The sequence below is a fragment of the Natrix helvetica genome (assembly GCF_964273705.1).
Source record: "Natrix helvetica genome assembly, chromosome: 2".
NCBI classification, from domain to species: domain Eukaryota; kingdom Metazoa; phylum Chordata; class Lepidosauria; order Squamata; family Natricidae; genus Natrix; species Natrix helvetica.
The window spans coordinates 268560117-268584576 of record NC_138552.1 but is presented as its reverse complement, the minus strand read 5'-3'; the positions used below and the strand labels follow the sequence as shown (position 1 = coordinate 268584576).

General features: G+C 42.6%; 1 protein-coding gene across 7 annotated transcripts in view; it reads left to right on the top strand.

The window, feature by feature from the left end:
* Positions 1–24460, top strand: part of PTK2B (protein tyrosine kinase 2 beta) — a 115248-nt gene that overhangs the window by 69359 nt on the left and 21429 nt on the right. For all 7 annotated transcript variants that reach the window (XM_081944297.1, XM_081944296.1, XM_081944301.1 and 4 more), the window contains exons 4-18: positions 2897–2984; positions 4093–4172; positions 4718–4780; positions 5914–5968; positions 7895–8035; positions 9317–9391; positions 11992–12093; positions 14047–14164; positions 15734–15773; positions 17430–17476; positions 18078–18131; positions 19512–19609; positions 20519–20603; positions 21633–21733; positions 22504–22619. In XM_081944297.1, the coding sequence (XP_081800423.1) occupies positions 2897–2984; positions 4093–4172; positions 4718–4780; positions 5914–5968; positions 7895–8035; positions 9317–9391; positions 11992–12093; positions 14047–14164; positions 15734–15773; positions 17430–17476; positions 18078–18131; positions 19512–19609; positions 20519–20603; positions 21633–21733; positions 22504–22619 (1263 nt within the window). The remainder of the gene's footprint in view (positions 1–2896; positions 2985–4092; positions 4173–4717; positions 4781–5913; positions 5969–7894; positions 8036–9316; positions 9392–11991; positions 12094–14046; positions 14165–15733; positions 15774–17429; positions 17477–18077; positions 18132–19511; positions 19610–20518; positions 20604–21632; positions 21734–22503; positions 22620–24460) is intronic.

Below are 24460 nucleotides of genomic sequence, written 5' to 3'. Positions count from 1 at the left end.
CCAGAGCCGTCGATGAGGTACCCTAGTAATTCAACCCTTGGCACATTAATTTGGAATTTTCCTTTTTGAGGCGGAGGCCTTTGTCTCTGATTCTGGCCAGAACAGTCCCAGTCTTTTAAATAATTGCTCCTTATTTGCAGCCGATACCAATATGTCATCAAAATAGAGAGGGGACGACTCCTGGAATCCCCGGCAAAAGCCATTCAATGATGCTTTGGAACAGTCCAGGGGCAATACTAACTCCGAATTGCAGGCGGTTGCATTTGAATGCACCCCTGTGTGTCACAATGCTTTGGGCCTCCACCGTGGCACCATCTACAGGCAATTGTTGATATGCTTGTGCCATATCTAATTTTGCAAATACTTTTCTGGAGCCTAATGAGTGCAGTAAATGCTGTACAATGGGTACAGGATAAACGCTTGGCTGCAAGGGTTTGTTTATCATGCACTTGTAATCTACGCAGATGCGTACAGGCCCATCAGGCTTGACAGGTGTCACTACAGGGGTCCCGCAGCGTGCATGATCTACTGGCTCTAGGATTCCCTGGTCAATCAATTTGTCTAGTTCCTAATCAATTTTATGACGGAGGGCGAAAGGTACCCTCCTGGGTTTTAATCTGATGGGGGCTACATTGGGGTCCAAGTTAAAAGATATTGGTGTCCCCACATACTTACCCAGACCAGTGCCAAAGACGTCCTCAAACCACTTAAGGAATACCTCAGTACTTTTATCTCATATGGCGTTGATTCCAGTCACTTCTAGGCCCAGGGCTTCAAACCAATCAAGCCCCAGGAGGCTCTGCAGATTTCTGTTTACTACCGTCACTGGCAGCGTGCCACAGAAGGTCTTGAACCTCACCTGGAAGGTGCCCTGGCCCACAATGGGGACTCAGTTCTCCTGGTAGTCATGAAGGCGGATGTCTGGAACCCGCAGGTGATGATTTTTAAGGCTAGGGATGGCCTGTTTGAGTGCTGCCCAAGACATTATGGTCAAGGATGACCCAGTGTCAATTTCCATATTGAATGGAGAGTACTCAATGAAGACTGTGACCTTCAGCTTTTTTGGCCTCTTAGTGCGGACTTGGCCAATGGATGTGAAGTAGGTGGCTCTGGTGTCGCCTTCTGTTCGCCATGGTGACGGCTTCCTTACCCCTTGGTTGGGCCTCTGTTGGCGGTTAGGTAGGCTTCTGGGCTTCCAGGGTGTGGCGGGGCAATCGCTTCTGCAGACCTTGGTGATGTGCCCCTTACATTCGCAGCGTTGACAGATGGCATCTCTGAAATGGCAGCCGGCACAGCTTGGTGCCATCACTGCGCATGTGGTAGCTGTCCTCTTTGCTCTCTGAGCCTTCAGGCTCGCAATGCATGCCTGTGCTCTTCCGCACGCTTTTTGCACTATTTTGGCGCTGCAGGGTTTCCGTCGATTTAGTTGATGATTCAGTAGCTCTGGCTTCGTCTAGGGCAGTGTTTCTCAAACTTGGCGACTTTAAGTCCTGTGGACTTCAACTCCCAGAATTCCCCAGCCAGCTATGCTGGCTGGGGGATTCTGGGAGTTGAAGTCCACAGGACTTAAAGTCACCAAGTTTGAGAAACACTGGTCTAGGGTGTTTTGGAGAGTGAGATTAGTTTTTGCTAATAATCTCCTCTGCAGGCTAATGTCCCGAACACAACATATGATACGGTCAAGTAATAGTTCACCAAGGTCTCTAAACTTGCAGTACGCTGCGGCCTTTCTGAGCGCCGCAATGTACTCATTGATGGATTCGCCCTCTTTTTTGTTATGGATGTTGAATTCGTGCCTCCGGATGTATTTAAATGATCTGGGAGCATAGTGTATCCTCAGCGTCTGTTGTAGAACTGACCAAGTGACCCACTGGAATGGCGTTGGCTCAGACAAGTCCTTTGCTGTCTCGAATACTTCTGGTCCACAGTAGCTCAGGAACATAGATTTTTTCCGGCGTTCAGAAAGGCCCATGAGGTCGTTGGCTTCAAGGAAACAATCGAACCTCATCATGTAGGATTCCCAGTGTTCGGTGGCTGGGTTGTGCAGAGTCGGTGGTGCATGCGTTGTCATCTTGTGTTCTTGAGCACGTTTGACTTTGCCACTCAAAGATGGCTGGATTGACTTGCTGTATTGTAGTGCTCTTTTTGTCTGCCTAGTTGCCTTCCAATCCCACCTTCGTTACCAGTGTTAGATCGGGTTAAGGAATGGCACACTCAGGCTTCACAGTCCAACAGCTCTTTATTAACTCAGATCAACTATGTACAATCCAGCAAAGGTTCAGTCTGACAGCAGCCCTTTTATAGGGAGCTGTCAGACCCTTCAACCAATCAGATTGAATCTCTGTTCCCACCGGAAGAGGGGACCATTAGTACAGTTTCTGGTATCTAACAGGGATGGTGCCTGCTTGGACCATGTGATGGACATGTGGGTGATGGACAGGGACTTGAACTTTCTTTTGGGTGGGGAAAACCTGGAAACTTTCAGATATGGGTTTTCCCAGATGTGCCAATATGACATCTCTAATAAAATGGAACTTTGAGGAACCGCAAGCCTCTGAGTCTTCTTTTGTTGGGGGTGTTACTTGGAACCCTGACCATATCTTTTTATGCTTGTTTTCTCCCAGCAAGCCTCATTTGTACAATGAAACAAACACAATGCCTCAATGAGACTACAATACACTGATAAAAAGAAACCTATAGGGGAAGAAACTAAGAAAAATATCCATATAATAGTAATGTACAATTAATACAAGTTGTGCTGACAATAGAAGCGACATTATGGAAAAGAGAACCACAATAAGACATTGCTAGTTGGGGAAGCCAGATTTTGTAGTCTGCTAAATCTGAGCACTAAACAGAATGCTGGTTTAACTTAAAGTTTGGTGTACTGTTTAAGGTATGACCTCCAGGTCCGCTACCTCCCAGAAGATTATATCGAACGCTTCCAAGAGGACCGGACAACGCTTCTGTACTTCTACCAACAGGTTGGTCTCCGAGGACTGCAGTCCCTATTTAAAGAGCTTTCCCTGGTGTGTTGAATGTGTGAGGCTGCACCCTCTATTGTGCTTACTAATGCAACTTCATCACATCCTCTAGTTCAGCAGTCTCTAACCATTTTGGCACCAAAAGGATTGGTTTTGTTGAAGACAGTTATTCAACAGACTGGGGTGGGGAGCACGAACCTAGATCCCATGCATGTACAGTTTCTCTTACCCACGATTCACCTCCAGCTGTGCAGCCTGGTTCCTAACAGGCTATGAATCGGTAGTGGTCTGCAGCCCAAAGGTTGGGGACCCCTGTTCTAGTTCAACAGCTTGCTTCAGAAGTTGTGGGAGCTTCATCACTGGAAGCTTTCAAGAAGACACAGGACTGCCATCTGTCAGAAATGTTGTAAGGTCTCCTGCTTGGGCGGAGGGTTGGAATATATCCATGATGGCAAACCTATGGCACTCGTGCCACAGGTGGTACACAGAGCCATATATCAGGGCATGCAAGGCGTTGGCCTATGTCAGCTCTAGTGCAAACACGAATGCTGGCCGACTGATTTTTGGCCTTCTGGAGGGCTGGGGAAGGATGTTTTCACCCTACCCAAGCTTCAGGAAAGCCTCTGGAGCCTGTGGATGGCAAAAAAATGGGCCCAACAGAAGTCTGAAGGCTTCAGTGAGGCCTGCCCGCATACGCAGGGTGGGCAGCGCATGGGGGTTGTGTGGGGGCAAGGGCATTGCATTATGAGTGTGGGCACGCACGCACATGCTATTGCGCACATGCCCTTTTGACACCCGAGCAAAAAAAGGTTCGCCATTACTGAACTAGATGATCTACAGGATCCCTTCTAAATATGTTAGTCTGTTAAAGTTTTTCAAATTTGGTAACTTTACAATGTGTAAACTCCAGTAATTGCCCTGCCAGCATGCTTTAGCTGAAGATGTAATTTAAATGAATAAATATTTATTATTTAAATGCATTTCATTTAAAGCCTTTAGTGTTTTGTCCCTGTGCAAGGATACCCAGTTATCTTTGTTTTTGGAAAGAGTAGTGAGCACTGGTAGGGACCTGGGATCCTTAACTGACCATCTTATTTGTGCCTTTCAGCTCCGGAGTGAATACATGCAACTTTATGCGAGCAAAGTGAGCGAGGGAATGGCCCTACAGCTAGGCTGCCTGGAGCTTCGGTACGTACTTGCTAGGCACAAGATTGCACATGACACAAGCATGTTTGGAAAACATGTGAGCAAGGTCCAACTCTTGTGGCTTGCACAATGATCCTTGCAAAACAAGAACCAAAATCCCAAAGCTGGGACATTGGCGAGAAGAATGATCTGAGGAAGCATGAGTTTAAGAAACACAACCAAAGGCAGAAATCTGAAAGGATGCAATTAGGGAGGAATATTATAAGAAATTGGTGAGCTCCTGCATAATAATAAAGCAGGGTATTGTTAACTAGAATTTACTGAACAAACTGTGATGAACGAGGTTTTCACATCAAGCTAAACTATACTGGGTTGGTTTGCATGAGACATTAACTCTTAATAGGTGAGTTTTCACATTCAGCTGTATCAAAACAAACCACAATGCTTGTGCTTCTTGCCTGAATCAGGCGATAATACTGACTGATATTCCGTTGAAGATGAGATGGGAAACTTCCATTTAAAAACACTGGTTTGAGTTTTGTGGTGAATTAGGAATCATGCAAACTTTAATATCCAATTTTTTGCAGGAGATTCTACAAGGATATGCCCCACAATGCTTTAGACAAGAAGTCCAACTTTGAATTCCTGGAGTATGTAGACAACATTTTTAACTATGCTGGTTGAAGTTTTAAAAAGTTTCTCATTAATAGTAGTGATCTTTGCCTGATAGATTTCTTTCTTTCCTATAATACGCAGCCCTGCTTACATAACCAGACAAAATGTTTCAAATCTGTGTAGGTGTGTGTGTTCGTGTATGAAGAAAAAAGAATATGTATGTGTGGAGAAGAGAGACAGAGACAGGATCTCCCAAAACCCACCCTCAAATTCACAGTCGCATCTAAGGCTTAACAGCTAATTGCTGCATTCCTTCTCAGTCCAGTTCCTACACACGAAACATTACATTCTATTTCATCTAGGAAAACAGAATTGCATCCCCAATGCATCTTACCATAAGTGAAATTGCAACATTTATTTGCTTGAAGAAGGTGGAGCTGGGAAAAGAATCAGTGCGGAGGAAATCACATGGGGTGGGGCAGGGGCGGATTGCTGCTGGCATTACTGCTGGTTCGGTGCGCGGGGGGAAAATTGCACATAAATAGGTCTGTGCATGAAAAAAAAATCAATGAAAATTGTTCTGCGTATGCGCAGAACCTAAAATCAAAATGGCATCGCCGTAGGAGAACCGGTTCGGGGGCGTGGCAGGCCTGGGTTGCTGCCGGTTCCAACAATCCAGACCGCCAAACCACTACTGGTTCAGCTGAACTGGTCCTAATTGGTAGGAACCCACCACTGGGATGGGGAAGTGGAATGATGGAGGGTCAAGACACCAATTAATATTAGTTTTGGTCCCAGGTTCTGTACTGATATCAGTCATCTTAATTGAATTGGAAGGAGTTTATGACCATATATGATTCCACACTACAGTCTAAGTAAGGTTACCAGAGGCCTCCCCATCCAGTCCACAAATATCTCAGTTCTTGTTGAAAGAATTCATCCCTGGTCACCTTGCCCAGAGGACATTGTTTATGATCACGGATTATTGAAAAAGGATGCTTGCTTGACAGCAAGGTCACATTCTCCCACATTCTAACCTGGTACCCTAACCACTAGACCAAACTGGCTCTAAAAAAAACCCTAAATCTAAATAGAAACACCATAAATTAAAATGGCCAGAGGTTGCATACCTACAGACATGTAAAGCAGCATTTTCTTTCTCTTTAAGGAAGGAAGTGGGACTGGACTTGTTCTTTCCTAAGCAGATGCAAGAAAGCTTGAAGGTGAGAAATGTTTTAGCTCCATATATGCATGTTCAACTAAGGGTGGGAATAAGCCATTAGTTGGGCTCTCTGGAGTTGGGAGTTGTAGTACGTCTGAGAAAGTCTAGCAGAGCTACTAGCTTTCCTAGAATTATTCTGAATGGATTTTTCTCTTTTCCCACCCTTTATCTATCTTAGGAATTGCCCTATTTTCCCTATTTGCCCTATCTTAGGAACTGCCCCTATTTTCTTGCCACTTGTGTGATTCATGCACATGGTATGACAATCACTATTACATGCTTGGTTTTGCTTGACAGCAGGAGTGATAATCTTACCCACACACACATCTATGTTACATGCATTTATAACCCTATGAATTTTAGTTTGCTGGGGACAGAGATGTTCTGTATCTATTAATTCTCTGTCCCCGCTCTTCAGTTTAAATGTTTATCAAGAAAATCTGTGAATTTAATGCCAAGTAACTCAGTTCCTTTCTTGGATGGGTGCAACCCATCTCTTTTGTACAGTTTTTCATTGGACCAGCTACAGGCTTCATGACTAATAAAACCAAAGCCTTCCCTTTTACACCACTCCTTTAGCCAAACATTAAACTCTGCTACACGCTGGCCCTTCCCTTTTTGTTCCTTATATACAGGTAAAACCTCTGAAAAGATAAGCCTACAACCTATACTATTAAGTATACTATTAAGAAATTACTGTAGTAAAAAGTACTTTCTAGCCTGATATCAGAGGGGAAAAGAAACTGTTTGGTATCCAACCAAACATGGACCCATAAGTTAGATAAACAAAAACCCACAGCTTAATGTTTAAAGCATAAACATCCACGAGAGTAGGGAAGTGACAAAATATGCATGACAATATCATCACTCAAATGATGCAACCAAAATATTTGTGGCAAATCTTGGAACGTAAGTGTGCAATAGTAGCATTTGCATGATGACAATACTGCACACTGTACCATGTTGGCATCACCATGGTTTGCTACAGATGCTGCTGGGTGAAAATCTGATCTGTCTCAATGGCAGAAAAAAGCTTCAGAATCTGACATGGCTGAATGAATTGTGCCAGTGGTCACAAACTGGTGGTCCGTGGGAAAATTTGGGTGGTCTACTGAAAAATCTTTGCATTTTTGCATCTTTTTATATTGCACTAAATCAGGGATCCCCAAACTATGGCCTCTGGGCCAGATACAGCCTGCCAAAGCAATTACTCCTGCTCGCTGATGGGATGGGGTCTTTCAGGCACTTAGCTTGGCTGTCTGTTTAGTAGCTGCAGCCCTTCCCTCCCTCCCTCCTGCCCTCCCTGGGAGTCCAGGCGCTTCAGTGAGCGGTGCGCAAATCTTCAGCCGGGCTGCTCAAAAGGCAGAGTTTGCAGGGGACCAATCTAACATCGGGGCTGACTACAAGACAAACATTCATTCTTGGCCATATTTGAGATTCCTAACTGCAAAGGACAGCAAAGCTAGGGTTGACCCCGGGTGCTTCTCTCCGCTAATAGGTGGCCAAGCTAAGTGCCTGAAGAGGTCCACAGGATTTAAAATTATGAATTTGGTGGTCCCTTAGGTCCAAAAGGTTGGTGACCCCTGAATTATGCAATCACTTTCATACTGAAGGATTGGGTCAAAATATTTCTTACTGCTCCAAACATTTCTCTCCCTACCGAAAAACAGCTCAGCAAAATACTGCAGTATTTTTCTTTAATTACAACAGGATTAAACAACAAAAATGGCCATTTGAAAATTGTAGTCATCTCACAGCATTCTACTGCCTGAAGTGATCTGCTTGTCTTGGGTTTCCAAGATGTAATGTGAAAGTTTCAGAAAAAAATATTTCATTCCATTTTAGATTTCTGTCTGCATTTATTAAGAAGTTTTAAGGTTTTTTTCCCCCTTTTCCTTTTTAATTCCTCCCTGCTTCCCATTCACAGCCAAAGCAGTTCCGCAAGATGATCCAGCAGACTTTCCAGCAGTATGCACTCTTGAGAGAGGAAGAATGCATCATGAAGTTCCTTGGCACCCTCTCTACCTTCGCCAACATCGATCAAGAAAGCTATCGCTGTGAATTGATTGTAAGTATTGGGCGGGCAAAGAAAATATTTCCCAGAGTCTGTGTGGACTAACTGTGGTTCCCATTACAGTTTAGATATAGGCATGTTAAGCAAGGCTGACCTTGTAAACATAATCTCTTCAGGAATGATATCATAATAGATGGTGTGATTGGCATCTTCTCTACGAATACTGTATGGAGAGATGTTCTGACAAGATGCATAGGGACCAACATTTGGAATTTTAGAACTTCTGAAACTGAAATCCAGGGGATTGGAATTTGTAACATCAGTGGTGGGATTCAAATAATTTAACAACCGGTTTTCTGCCCTAATGACTGGCTGGGTGGTTTTGGCCATAGTGGGTGTGGTCAGTGGGTGTGACAGATAGCACTCTGCCTCCTGCAGCCTCCTGGGAGCAAAAATGGGCCTTGAGGGGGCACACACCCCGAACCTCGCCTTGGGACTAGTAGGACTCCTGCAGCCTCCTAGGAGCAAAAACAGACTGGGGGGTATGCTGCATCCTCCTCCTCCCCAATGCCCCATTTTGGGCCTAGTAGGTCTCCCTGCATTTACCTGGGAGCCAAAGTAGGGTGCATGGGGACTCCTGGAAGGGGTGGGGTAGAAAGAGAAAGGGCCAGCCACCAATTTAACAACTGGTTTGTTTGAACCGGTCCTAACCAGCTGAATCCCACCACTGTGTAAGATAAAGGATAGTGTTTGCATATGGGAATCAAATAGGTCAAGGTGTGTGATCCAAGATAACTTTTTTTATACAGTTCATTAGCATGACATTCTCATGTTTAGAAAAAAGGCCAAATCCCCAAACCTCAGACTTTCTAACTAACAAAGATAAGCAAATATTTTAAAATACATGCCATGTGATAATCATTCTCCACTGTTAATGGAGGCTTCTATCCAAATTTACACATATCTTACTTTTGGCTCCTTCCTGCTTACCTGATTTCACTGGGCCTATGTATGCTTACTGGATTTCATTCCAAAAGGTTTCCACATTGCTTACTTAAGTCGTGCATCATATTCACAGTAATTTCAGCTTATGTGGGGTTTATCATTTTTGCTTCAAACTTTGTGGCATCTCTAACTTTCCACCTCCAGACTGATATAATATTAATTGTCATTTGCATCACCTCCTGCTCTAGAATTTTTTCCACAATCTTCTATCACTCCTGTTCTAGAATTCTTCAGCTGCCCAAAATATGCAGAATGTCAGGGGCTGCAAAAATTAGGAGAGTCTTGTTTTATCTGGAACACACAAATTTCTTTCCTCTTTTCCCTTTTCAGCAAGGATGGAATATCACTGTGGACCTGGTGATTGGCCCAAAAGGCATCCGGCAGATGACAAGTAAAGAAGCAAAAGTGAGTTCCTCAGAGATCTTGTGAAGAAGGGGTTTCGTAATCCATCAAATACGGATTTTTGTGGCAATCTATTGTTCCCTTTTTTGTCATTGTTGTTACTTGAATACAAGTTAAGCTATTTTGCAGAAAGCCAGAGAACAGGAGTGTTTCCATGGTAACTTCGGGGTTGTTTTTGTGCCATACAATCATCTTCTCTGAAGGCCACTGGTACAATTGAATAACACATTTTTTAATGCAGGATTCCTGTATCTTTCGATGAGTAGAAATCTAATAAGGTGTAAGACTAGTTGGTCTATGTCTTTTCAAACAGTAAAATCCAAGAGGTAAGACTTAAGGCAAAGGGTCTTGTAAAGAGCATGATCATGAAACTCAGGATATTATCTCTCTACTAGACAATTCAAGTTTATGTGCCTGTAGATGGAATGAATTCTCTAGCTTAGTTCCTCCAAATATAGTCACTCATGCCTTGGTACCCTCACATCTAGACTATTGCAACACATTCTATATGGAACTGCCCTTGAACACCATCCAGAAACTGATTCAGAATACAGCAGCATGGCCTCTCATAATGAATGTCTTCTGTGACTGGTTCTCAATCAAGCTTCTGGTTACCACTCCTTCCTGGTAAAGGAAGCACAGCTATCTCCATCTGTTTCTTCTTTTTCCATAAATGCTGACAGAATTGGCATGCTCTGATTTGCTTTTGTCATCTAGTGAAGTATGCCTTCTCTGTCATGTGTCTTCTTCCAAAAGGCATGCTAATGTTCTGACCTAGGCTTTCTGAGAGAGTAAAAAGCACACGCTTAGTCCCCAAAACCCTGTTTTTATTTCAACAGCTGTGAATTATGCTCATTCGCAGCCCATAATGAGTCACAAATAGTTTGTAAAGGGTCCAACAGGAGTCCGCTACAGTCCTTCGGGATAAGGCTGATAAGCACCCACCTTTATCTCCCTTGAAATGCTGCCAAAGACCTAATTGCCAATTAGCATTGCAAGTCCACATGGAGCACAGAGTCAAAACGGAACTGCAGAGTTTAAACTGACCAGAACGAACAAAGTTGCTTCCTGCAAAGACTCGTGTGCCTTTGCTCCTCCTTTATGTCTTATGGGAGGAGCTAATCATCTCCAAGCCTTACTCCCAAGTTGCCCCTTTTGTCTTAACTGTTCTTGCCTTCTGGCAGCTCTGTGCATGTGCGCACTGGGAACAGGCTCTCCCTGTTCCTCTGCCTCATTGATGTCTGACTCTGGAGGCTCCAAAGGCAGCACATAACTCCCAGATGGCCGTCTCTGCCTCTAACACAGAGCCCTCATCCGAGCCTTCCCCAGACTCCAGGACTGGCCCTTGTTCCTCCCCAACCTCCTCACTGTCTGACATTGCTGCCAGCTCCACAGGCTGCCAGAGGATCACAATAGCTAAGATTCAAATAGCCCTGATTGTCTTGACCTTCTGTGAGGTCTTGAAAACTTAACTCTTCCTTGAGTGGTTGGACCAGGGCACTAGATAAGCTTATCTTGTGATTATGAGGGTGGTTTTGGCCTTGGTTGCATTGTGCTCATGGTTGCTTCTATTTTGGTTATGGGTTGTTTTCTTTGTTTGTTTTTAGTACCCCATGTAAACTATCCAGAATTTCAAATTGTCAACTGGACCACCCCATATAAAACATACATATGCATACGTTCAGGATGGTATAAAAATTCCTCCACTGGATAGAATGTTAGACTAGATGACCTCCAAAATCCTTTTCAACTGGATAATTCTTTTTATGGAAGTATGGATAACTAAATAAAAGCAAGCAAGCACTGCTATGAACTGCTATGTTAGCAGAATCTGGGGCAAGTAATGGGAGCTCACTCCGTTATGCAGCATTAGGGATTCGAACCTCTGAACTGCCGAACTTTCTGATCGACAAGCTCAGCGTCTTAGCCATGGAGCCACCATGTCCCTTGTTCATTTTAGACAAGGCTATTTCAAGAGAACCCCTGGTTCAGCATTACCAAGCTTGTAGATAATTCCATTGTGCTTTACTTTCAGCATCACCTAAGTAGAGATTGTGCTAAAATTTTATGTGTGCGTATTAGCTCCAAGGTGGCAGAGCTGATTTTCTTTACAAGAGAGTCTCACAAGTGAGAACTGACCAGCTTCCTAGACTGAAGCACATCCTTTAGTGCAGGGGTATCAAATTTGCATTGTCATGTTGTCGCCACGTGACATATTGCCACTATTCCCCCTTCGCTAAAATGGGGGTGGGGATGGCCAGTGTGTGACTCGTCCGGCCCTTGGGCTGCGAATTTGACACTCCTGCTTTAGTGACATACAACCTATGGGTTAGCCAAGGCTGTTTTGCCCTGGAGCCTAAATTACAAAAATATTCGCAGTAACCTGAAAATATAATGAAATTTGTGTCACTAGAAATCTTTTGTGTGTGTGTGTGTGTGTGAAATTACAAAAATAAAGATACATGAATCAGAAGGGTGCTGTTCTGCATACATGGGTCTGGCATAGCATCCCACCCCACACTACAGAATGTGGAAAGCAGAAAGATTTCTTGATTGTAATGCGAGTGAACCTTTCATAAAACATTAATGTTGCTCCTTTGCAGCCCACTTGCTTGGCTGAATTCAAGCAGATGAAATCCATCAAATGTACCATTGTGGAGGAAGGCAGAGCATTGCTGCAGCTTGGTCTTACTGGGAACCCCCAGGTAAGGAAGAAGTGCAAAGGTAGCTTGGATCGTATCTCAGTTGTCTGCCTGTTGCAGTCTTCCAACACTCTTTTTGAGAGAGAGAAAGTAAGAACAGGATCAGAGCCAAGAGCTGGTGCAGTTCAGCTTTCTGTGATAGACAGTCAAATGCAATCACAAAGCACACAAGTGTGGACCAGAATTCAATATCCTTGCTACATTTTTGCTCCTTAGCTGTTAGGAATCAAGGTGTGCCAGGTCTGGCAGGGTTCCAAATAGCATCCAAAAGTAAATCATAGTCCAAGGCAAAGTATTGCTCAAAGTTCCAATTTATTAAGAGAGCCATGTTGGCACATCTGGGAAAACCTGAATCTGAAAGCTTCCCGGTTTTCCCCACCCAGTTGAAAGTTCAAGATCTTGCCCCCACACCCACAACTCCATCACATGGTTCAATCTTCCACTGCCCTGCTGGCAGCTTCTACCCATCCAGTTCTGGTCAGGAGCAGAGGTGCAAAGACAAAGGATGACCTTGGCTTTCTAGAAAGAATTTTGTTATGGCTACATACATAGCATCTAACTCCAACAATCCCCCCTCCCATTTTCCCCCAATAGAAAATGCATAGTAGAATAATAGAAAGTGGCAGGCCAAAGATCCAAAAGAAAGATGTCTGCAGGCCTGACAAGGTCTTTATCAAGACTAATGGCCATTTTAACCCTGCCTGGATTGATGGCTATCAACACATTTGATGGCAGCATATTCCATATATAACTGTGTGTCAGATATATAGCAATAGCACGTAGACTTATATACCACTTCACAGTGGTTTACAGCCCCTCTCTAAGCAGTTTACAGAGTCGTACATTGCCCACAACAATCTGCGTCCTCATTTTACCCACCTCAGAAGGATGGAAGGCTGAGTCAACCTTGAGCCTGGTGAGATCTGAACTGCCAAATTGCAGGTAGCCGGCAGTCAGCAGAGTAGCCTCCATATTACACTCTAACTACTGTTCCACCATGACTCATAAAGAGGGTCTTCTTCCTTTCATCAGTCTCAAATCTCTCTATATCTATTTTTGAGTGGATGATGTGAGAGGAGAAAAACTTGTTTCTATCCACAGATTTCATAGTATGAGAATTTATGTGCCTTCCAGTCAGCCTTAACTCCTGGCAGCTACATAAATAAATCTATGCTATGAAACTTTCTTGGGAAATTTCTTTTGGAAGTAGTTTGCTGTTGTTTGCTTCCTGGAGCTGAAAGAAAGTGATTAGCCCAAGGTCACCCAGCCAACGTCTTGCGTAAAATGAGATTATAACTCATAGTCTCACAGTTTCTAGCCAATTCCTTTATTCACAACGCTAAACTGTGTCATGCCTACCTATACGCACATACAAACTAACTCTGGACTGTTGCCATGGCAATTGTATAAGCATGTCCACCAAGAATCAGGTTCAACTTGAGGGAGACTCCCCTTTACAAACACACAGGTTGCATTCAACTAAGTTTGCAAATTATCAAACTTTTGCTAGAAGCAACTTTGTCAGACAATAAAAGAAGTCTGAGAAAACATATACGTTTAAAAATAAAAGGTTATACTTTTGATATTTTCTTGCTGACAGTTTGCTTTGGTTTATCTCTTTCTCAGCTTTGCCACCAACCAGAGGTGGATTGCTGCCGGTTCGGCCCAGATCAGCCAAACTGGTAGTAGCAGCGGTGGGAGGCTCCACCCACCTGCTCGGATACTTCTGCGCCTGTGCAGAAGCTTCTGCACAGGCGCAGAAGCGTTGAGCATGCACGCAAGTGCACCCAAAAAATTAGCAACCCACCTCTGCCACCAACGTGTATTTTGGTTCCAACCAAGGGCTTTAAGCCAATGTAGTTACCATCTTGATGGGCAAACATGTGAGCACTGACAATGAAATCTCTATCTATATGGTTGGCATAGGAACCTTATATGGCTTTTTTTACCTGGCAGTCCTTGACTATTAAGACATCCTCCCTGGCTGAGGCAGAGAACATGGCTGACTTAATAGATGGCTACTGCAGGCTGCAGGGATGCTTGGATACCTCCCTCATCATCCGACCCAACCGAGGTGAGAAAGCAATCAAGTGATCTTTTGCATATGGTAAGGGTGGGTCTTATCTGATTTGAAGAAGCACAGTGGGAATGTAATAGAGCAGACTGAATTGGTCTAACTCACATACTTTCTTGTAGGAGAATGTGGCTGATGTACTTTGTTTCTTAAAACAATATTAAGCTATTTGTGGGAGGTTCTTACTGACCTAGTATATGGACTTATCCAGTTCTTTTCTAGTGAAATTCTGATTTCCTGGGAAATATCTATATGTTTAGTCTGTTCACAGGATCATACCATTCATATATTGCCTTGAGCTGTGTAAGATATTTCCTTGAAATGGATAAGGTTTTTTATGGGATTTTATCTTGTGTGTTTTTATTGTTGTAAATTACCCAGAGTCATCTATGTGTGAGTTGGGTAGCCATATACCTATGTCAGATAGATAGATGAGAGATGAGAGATGAGAGATAGATAGATAGATAGATAGATAGATAGATAGATAGATAGATAGATAGATAGATAGATAGACAGACAGACAGACAGACAGACAGACAGACAGACAGACAGACAGACAGACAGACAGACAGACAGACAACATGATATTGGTGTGTTGACTAGAAAGTAAGGCAATGTTAGATCTAACATTGCGTTATAGCCTTATAGCATTGATTACAGCTTTAATCAACTATATATAAACAAGAATGACAAAATATGTTCATCTCATGGTATTGAATGGTATTTTCCATCAAATCTTAAACCTTAAAATCAGAAGCTTATCTTAGAAATCAAGGCAACACATGAAACTATTTTGGGTAGTAAATTCTTGATTTGAGAAAAGGATTCTAAAAGTCATACTAATATTCATGTTGACACACAACACTGCATTATTTGTTTATAGATAAATTATTTGCTTTCTTAGCCTTAGAGTGTTTGTGATTCTGGACACAAGTGTTAACTGGATCCCACTCCATACCCACACACTTTAAAAATTATTAGATTGCTATGTATGTTTTTATTGTATGATTTCTTAACCCATCATGCATTTGTAAAAGTACAGGTATCATAATTCATAAATGAAAGCAAAACAACACCAAGTTAAAATCTTACCTCTTCTTACAACATGGAGAGGTCTTCATGGTGAACTCTTCACCTTGTCTCTCTATAGATTTCATATATTTTATTTATTGAAAATATGTCAGAATTGAAGGCTCCTTCAATTGAAGGCAATTGCCTGATTTACTCACTCCTGAAGCCACCATTATCAAAGTTTCCGGTTAAGAGAAGAGATTTTTTAATAATGTTCTTGCCCATGTTTGTAATTTATTAGTGCTTATGGATGCTACAGAAAACTTTGCATTCTGGTTCCATGATTCATTTTAGAATTTCTCCATGTTCAGTTGGTAAAATGGAGTTAGCAAAGCTTAAGAGAATAATAGAACAGAACTAGGGAAGTCCACCCACACCGAGTTATTTGGAGACAGGAAAAAAAACAGAAGAGGGAAGGGATATCATTCACAGCAAAAATGGACAGTTAGAATTGAGCTGTGAGTTTACTGACATGCTTTATCTCTTTTTCCCTTGCAGAGAATGAGAAGAGGATCAGTCTGCCTCAGGTCCCAATACAGTAAGTAAGATGGTCAACCTACCCCAGGAAGTTGTGCTTGTATGCAATACTGAGCACCAGAGGACATAAGGAGAACAAACCAGTTTTGCACTAGTGGTAAAATTACCTCAGGGCTCCCTGAGCTCTACTTTATTCAGCAGAACTATTGCTCTCTGGAAATGTTATAGGTAGAATAGCGTGTGTTCCACATACACAGAAAAATGTTGACCAAGTTGATGGAGAGAACACCTATCAATCATTATGAAAGCTGATAACAAAATAGAATTGTACTATAGACATCGCTGGGATATCAACAGTAGGTTCACTGTTCCACTCATATGCTTTCTAATGGGATTTGACAGCAGTGTAGGAGAGAAGACGCTGAATTATTATAGATTGCCAGTGATCTGATCTGTCAGAACTTTTCATGCATTTTGATGTTCCCTAGCTGCCACTGCCCCTTCTTCTGCTCGTCAGGGTTCCAAGTAACACCTCTAACAAAAGAAGACGCCGAGGCTTAAGTTTTCTCAAAGTTCCATTTGATTAGAGATGTCATATTGGCACATCTGGGAAAAACTGAATCTGAAAGCTACCAGGTTTTCCCCACCCAAATGATAGTTCAAATCCCTGCCCAGCACCCACATATCCGTCACATGGTCCAATAAGACCCCATCCCAACTGGAGATGCCTCCCAGTCACACCACTCCAGGTGCAGGGCAAGATGTCCTTGACTCTCTGAGAAAGAACGTTATTTAGACTATATATCTCCCATACTCCATATAATCCCCCCTCCCATTTTCCCACAGCATTAAGTGTGGCCCAATGCAAAAGATGGCTTCCAGGCCTGACATTTCTCCTTCTTGACTCTTGGCAACTGCCTGGACTAATCCCTGCAATTTTTCCAGCCAGGTGTTCAGATGTGGATTGCCCCTGCCTTCTTTTTATGTCTAAAAAAGAGTGATTAACCCAGGTCACCCAGCTCTGCCTAAGACAGGACTAGAATTCATGGTCTTAGCTTAGTGCCTTAACTATTATACCAAACTGGCTCTCCATCCCTCTCTTAGGTGCCCAAACATTATCCTAAATGGAGAGCCCATAAACAAGTGAAGCCCTTCATCATTAGTGGAAGAAGTGCCTTCATATTGGTTGATTATATTTATAGAATACTTAATGCTCACCAGGGGTGGACTGCTGGGGCTTCGCAGGGGTTTGGGAAAATCTCTAGCTAGGATTCTGTGCAGTTCGGAGAACCCCCAAATCCCACTCCTGGCTGGCCCAGCTCACCCCAGCCCTCCCAGGAGTCCCCACGCAGCCTGTTTTGGATGAAGGTAAGTGCAGGGCGTGCACGGAGGCTCGGGGAGGGCGAAAAACATGCCTACCGGAAGTTTGGGAAGGCAGGAAAAGGTCCTGTTTCTGGCCTCCAGAGGGCCTCCAGAGCCTGGGGAGGCCTTTTCGCCCTCTCCGGAGGCTTGAGGAAAGGCTCCAGAGCCCGGAAAGGGCAAAAATGTCCTACCTCCCACCATGGTGCAGGTGGCCGACTAGGCCATGCCCACCCAGCAACCAGGCAGAGAACCCCTTGCTAAAATTTTTGAATTTCACTTTTCTTTGAACAAATCAAATCTCAGTAAAAGGAAACGAGGAAATCCAGTTCTGTTCCTGATTATCTTTCTGCCACAGGCATATAGAAGAAAAGAGATCCACACTGAGGGAGAGCTTCAGCGGAGGTAAGTTGAATTTTACCTCACCACTATCAGATCAATGAGAATGGATGACCTCAGGTATATGAACTGCGTACCAGGGAGTTTTGATCTGTTTTAATCTCTGGCATTGCCATTTTTAACAGAAGTCATGGAATGATGGAGTTTACCTGAGAGTAGGCTGAGGTATAATTATTTTTGTTGTCCTATCATTTCTAATCAAATAGATTTCTGAAACATACAAAATCATGCCATGCTTCTCTGATGAAAGTCAAAAATGAAATAGAAAATTGAATATTCTATCCACACAAGTAGTATCTAACATAAATTATTCAACTGTCCTGAAAGGATGGTGAAAATTTAAGAAATACCAGCTTCTTTCTCCAGCCAGGTTTAGTTCATCTAAGTCACTAGCTTTTAATGCTGGTCATAAAAGATCATTTGGAAATTCCTTCTTTCCCTTCCTTGTGTTTATTTTTTATTTTTTTCTGTGCAAGAAAAGCTAAGTTCGAGAACACAGTAAAATCCTCTGGGAGCATTCCATGTTATATTTTTATGAACAAGATCATGGGATATCTTTGTGGGAAGGGTTATTTATACTGAAGTAACAGATCATGTTTTATTCCAGATTCTGACATTTATGCTGAGATTCCAGATGAAGCATCCAGACCCAAATCTGGAGGTTTGTTCAGACCTTGGTCCCCTTTTCTAAAATCATGTAGGGTTAGGGCTTCTTCAACTGTACTTTTAGACTGGATTGATATATAGAAGGGATTACGTAGCTGAATTATTATGTGGAAATGGTACCAGAGATGGTATTCTGCTAGTTCGCCCCAGTTCGGGCGAACCGGTAATGGTGGTGGCAGTAGGCTCCGCCCATCTGCCCAGATGTCATCACAGATGTTCTGTGCATGTGCAAAAGTGCCGCACTTGAGCGAAGCGGTCACACACAAACGCTTCCAGTTCTGAACCAGTAGCAAAAATAAGAGGATTTCATGCCTGAATGGTACCCAGAATGATTTGATGTACCAATGTAAAAGAAAGGTGTTTTTTTTTACAAAATAGGTGCTTCAAACAAAGGAATAACATCATTACAAGTTTTAGAATTTAAACATGAGCATTTAAACACACTAACCCCATTATCCCATGACTGGTTTGAGCGGACAGACCGCTTTTTTCACATTATGTTCAGTATTTTTTTTCACAAAATAGTGGACATTTTTTTTATTCAAAAAACTTATGATGAAATGGTACGTAATCTAAAACTGTACAGTCTAAGAGAACTAACTTCATTACTGGTTCAGAATTGGGAGCACGCGTGGGGCACTTCGCAGGCACAGAGCATCCGTGATGACATCTGGGTGGGTGGGCGGAGCCTGCCACTGCCTCTACCGGTTCACCTGAACCAGGGAAAACTGGCAGAATATCACCTCTGCATCACCCCCATAATGCATTTATTATTAGAAAGAAGCCATCTTCAACCTCTTTCTCTCCCACAAGCTGTCTGAACTGAGTTGAGTCTTGCTTCTCTGGAATCTATTCCCTTCCTCCTGGGAACCCCGACTACCTTCCATCACATCAACCTTGATTCATTTTCCTTAATTTTCCTAATTTGAATGTTGGAAAAAGATTCATAGTGGTAGATTTGAGTCCAATCCTGGGTGGAGGGGAGGTGGATGCCTTCTTAAATGATGAATTCTATATCTTTGTGGTAAATATTGTCTCTTAATATCAGTTGGGGGGGGGGAGTCACACTTCTAAAAGCAACTATGAAAATTTGTAGCCAATGCTACATTCCCAAATTTCTGCTGAGCTCCCGAACCTGTTGAAGACCACTCTTTATGGACAGATGAGACATGAATGTATTTTCATTACTGCAATCACTGCAGAATGTCACTCTCCTCTTGCCTGTAAGTTATAGTTGGATCAAAACATGGCCAGCCTGAAAAATGATAGTCTTTCTTCCTTTCTAAATTATGGTGTGTTGTTAAGGAGTTACATGTTGTTGTTGTTGTTCACAACTGACAAGTCGATATGTCTTGCCATTCTATTCCTTGCACAGCCCAACAATTTGTGATTTCTCGAGAAGACGTTTCCCTGGGCAGGATCCTGGGAGAAGGTTTCTTTGGAGAAGTCTATGAAGGTGTCTTCCTCAATGAGGTGAGTCTGGAGCAGTAGGACTTTATCCTAGTCTTCCCTAACCAGATAAGCATCAAATGTGCTGGGCTGCAATTCCATTATGTGCCAGGGTCCAGCTGGCTTTATGACAATTCTAGCCCAACTTTTGTGAAGAGCAGTTTACTCGACTGCCTTTGGTCTGTGGACTAGAATGGAGAGGTGTTGCATGAATCATAAATGGCACAAGAAGAAGTATGAGAGATCACTTTCCAAAGAAGAGAGTACATTCAACTTCTTAATGAAAAACAATCAAGGGAAACGTGTCATCAATGCTTGTTGATAGAGAGACATTTAGACGGACATACATTTATATGCCTATTTTGTTATTTGAACATTGGAAAGACCTTAAGACTGAGAGAAACCCATCCCTGGTGCCAAACTACATGGGAAACATGCACATTGTTTAGTTGTGATGTAGGACCATGAAAATTTGAAAGTAGGTGGGAATATTCTGCTTGTTGGTTTCCTTTGGGTTTTGGATTTTTGGTGTGACCCCAGAGCTATTTCTACAGTTTTAAAAAGCCAATAGAGGCACTAGTCCCTATGGAAAAGATTGACATACATGAACTCCAGCTTTTTGTGATTTGTCCAAAAGAGCTGAAGTTAAGCAGACCTGCTGCTGCGGCTGCTGCTGTTGTTCTTCTTCTTCTTCCTCCTCCTCTTCTTCCTCTTTTTCCTCTTCCTCTTCCTCCGCCTCCTCCCTTCCTCCTCCTCCTCCTCCTCCTCCTTCTTCTTCCTCTTCCTCCTCTTCCTCTTCCTCCTCTGCCTCCTCCTATTCTTCTTCCTCTTCTTTCTCTTCCTCTTCCTCCTCCGCCTCCTCCCCTTCTTCTTCTTCTTCTTCTTTTCCTTCTGCCTTCCCTTTTTAATATTGGGATCACCCTCTTCTTTCAGAGTGGAGAGCGGGTTAGTGTTGCCGTGAAAACCTGCAAGAAAGATTGCACTGCCGAGAACAAGGAGAAGTTCATGAGTGAAGCAAGTACGTAGACTCCCTCTTTCTGTGAACACATGAACTAACATGCCATTTCCTCCCACATCTGGTGCAGTGCCACAACAGCAGGGACTGAATGGTGCATTGGCAGTAGCTGCGGGAAGAGGCAGCTTCTCTGGATGTGATTTCTTCAAATTTTCTCAGGATGAGCTTTTAGAGTTGCCATATTTAAAAATGTTGCTCTCTTCCCCATGCGGTCTCCAAATTAAATGTCTAGTGAGGAATGAGTTTATCTTAGGTTCAGTGTACTTGCCTGTCAAAGCAACAAGCAGTATGCACCAAACCTGCAATTCTACAGCTTGCAAAAAAAAAAAAAAAGCAGAGGAGGCAGCACAACAGTTACAAGAGAAAACAAAGCAGTTATAGAAAAGATTCCCAAGTCCAGAAGAGGGGGAAGATACAAGAAAGAGTTATTCCTTAATTATGCTAGGCATAAGTTGAGCTGGACAACTGCTTTGACAGGCTCTCAAGATTCTGTTACAACACCCTACTGGTAATAAGAAGCTTTTCAGAAATTTAGCAGTTCTTGTTTCCTGAACTTGCCGAGCTTTGCTGGGCTCTCTTCACTTTGTAATTGTCATATTCCATCCTCTGCTTTCCTAAGGTCTGTTCTATTGCATCAAGTGAAGCACTGTAGAACAGTTATATTTTCAAGTAATTGCTTAACTGGATAAGTGCCCTTGACTTTTAAATCAGTGAAAATAGGCTTTTCAAATTAAATAAGAGAATAATATTACCAGGCATCATAAAAATGCTATTAATTGAATTGATTGATTATAGCAACTTCAACAAATAGAAGGAAAGGAAAGAAGCTTGGCAATGACCGTTAATGTGAAACGAAGGATTCCAAAATAATTTTTAATTGGATAGAAGGGAGGAGAGCATTAATCATGCTGGGGAGGTAAACTGAAGCTAGCACATCTCTTAAGAATAAGATATGTTCTGGGAGGATCTCTGAAATCAGGGCTGAAAATGAAAATGGGCCGTGTGTCAAGATTAACTCCAATGTACCTACAGTGCTCATGAAAAAGATGGACCATCCCCACATTGTGAAACTGATTGGTATCACGGAGGAGGAACCAACATGGATTGTTATGGAACTCTATCCTTATGGAGAGGTGAGTTGATGGTACTCAAAGCAATGGGAGTTGGGAAGTTGAATCTTAAAAAAAAAAAACTAATGAAGCAAAGAAGCAAGAAAATGGAAAGAACCTCTTGAGTCTGAGCTTCCTTGGAAAGAAAGTTTTAGAAAAAGCCAACACAGTTCTAGGCTGCATAAACAGAGGGATAGAATCAAGATCACGTGAAGTGTTAATACCACTTTATAATGCCTTGGTAAGGCCACACTTGGAATACTGCATTCAGTTTTGGTCACCACGATGTAGAAAAGATGTGGAGACTCTAGAAAGAGTGCAGAGAAGAGCAACAAAGATGATTAGGGGACTGGAGGCTAAAACATATGAAGAACGGTTGCAGGAACTTAGTATGTCTAGTTTAATAGAAAGAAGGACTAGGGGAGACATGATAGCAGTGTTCCAATATCTCAGGGGTTGCCACAAAGAAGAGGGAGTCAGGCTATTTTCCAAAGCACCTGAGGGTAGAACAAGAAGCAATGGGTGGAAACTAATCAAGGAGAGAAGCAACTTTGATCTAAGGAGAAATTTCCTGACAGTTAGAACAATCAATCAGTGGAACAGCTTGCCTCCAGAAGTTATAAATGCTCCAACACTGGAAGTTACAAGATGTTGGATAACCATTTGTCTGAAGTGGTGTAGGGTTTCCTGCCTAGGCAGGGGGTTGGACTAGAAGATCTCCAAGGTCCCTTCCAACTCTGTTATTCTAAATTCTAACTAGATTTTTATCCAGATTTTTCATCTTCCCTTTTCAGTTGGGACACTACCTGGAGCAGAACAAGGCCAACCTGAAGGTGCAGACCCTTATCCTGTATACCTTGCAGATTTGCAAAGCCATGGCTTACCTGGAGGCTATCAACTGTGTGCACAGGTACAAGGGCTTTTTATTTTAATGTAAAATAATAAATGGCATGTAAAGATATATACATACTCAGACAGAGTTTTCTCTGTGCATATTCTTGCACCAACTCACTACATCCAGGGCTAAATGGAATCCGGCTTCCTCTATAATGTAGCTTCTAAGCCAGAATGGGCAACTTTTTACCACTGTCTTTCTGTGGTGCCTAAAGATTAGTGAGGAAGGAACTGCAATTCTGGAATTCTTTTTGAAGAGGGAAATTTAGTGGCAGAAGTGGAGGCATAAACCACGCAGTCTTAAGGGACCCATTTCACTTTTTTAATCCCCTCTCCCCAAACTGGGGGGGGGGGGGGAAAGTGCCATTACTTGGTTTCATCAGGTGTGGTAAAGGATTCAGTGAATAACTTAACTTCTTAAAAGGTTTAAGAGATCTGGTTTGCCACCTTTATCTTATTCCAGACTCTTAAAACACAAAAAAGGTCTCAAGAACTCTGTCTTACCCATCCTGTGAGGACTCTGAGTGCTGCAAATAAGGTGCTGGAGTTTCATGTAGGCTCACAAGCCATAGGTTGCCCATCATTGCTCTTTACAATCATCAAGAATAGATTCTCCGCCCTTATAGAATGCACAAGGACATGGCAGTTGGCTTTTTGGTGTTGAAAATGTTTGAGGAACATATGGAGTGACTGAGAATTGGCCTTTGGAGGAAGGGATGCTCCTTAATTGTTCTCCATTAGAATTGGAATGGAATGCTATGTGCCAGATGGAGCAGAAGCCTATTGCAAATAGAGCTAGAATATCACACATTGCAGTATAGTCTGACCTTTTACAAAAGAGCTTCAAGTTAAGCTCATGTGGCACCACCAGAAAGTGCTGAAAATTGAGGTTCTCGGGCAATTCCGTGTCATTTTAAAAGCCTAATAAATTAGCATTATAGCCAAGTCAATGCTGAAAGGCATCCAATCCGATCTTTTCACAATGTTTGTTTTGTAAGAACCAGGGGTAAATTAGAAATAATATTTGAAGAATTCCCAAGCAAATGCACAAAAGTGAATTTCAAAATTAATAAGGAGCAGTGAATCCTTATTATGAATCTTACATTCATAAGAATCAGTGAATCTAAGTAAGTAGGAGACTTCCTTAGTCATCTCTGTTGAGAGAAGTCATAGGATCATGTTCAATAGTTGGTAGGATACTTTTGGGACATGTTTTAAGGTCAGTGTGGGACCTCATGATCCCTATAGTACTTGCCTTGGTGGTGCAGTGGTTAGAGTGCAGTACTGCAGGCTACTTCTGCTGACTGCCTGCTGACTGCAATTTGGCAGTTCAAATCTCACCAGGCTCAAGGTTGACTTGGCCTTCCATCCTTCCGAGCTCGGTAAAATGAGGACCCAGATTATTGGGGGAAATATGCTGACTCTGTAAACCACTTAGAGAAAGCTGTAAAGCACTGTAAAGTGGTATATAAGTCTAAGTGCTATTGCTATTGCTACCTCCAAGCAACATTCTCCACACACACACATAAACCCACCCCATTTTCAGCAGTTGTGATGGCAGTCAGGGGTGAAACAAGTAAGGATTCATTTGCTGTTAGTTTCTCCTGCTATTTCACTGGTCTCCTGATTATGAGAGAACCATTGAGCACTGACATACTGAAATACTAAGCCTATCACTTTTATGGATCTATGTTACCCTGCGGTGCAAAAAAATGAAAATATGGCCAGATCAATGATCATTGACTTAGAATCTCCTGAACTCATGTTTTTGCTCATATTTCCTGTTATTCATGTATTTTGTTCTGCAGCTGTTCAAATCTTCACAGAAGAGAATAACTAGCTCATTTTATTGTCTGC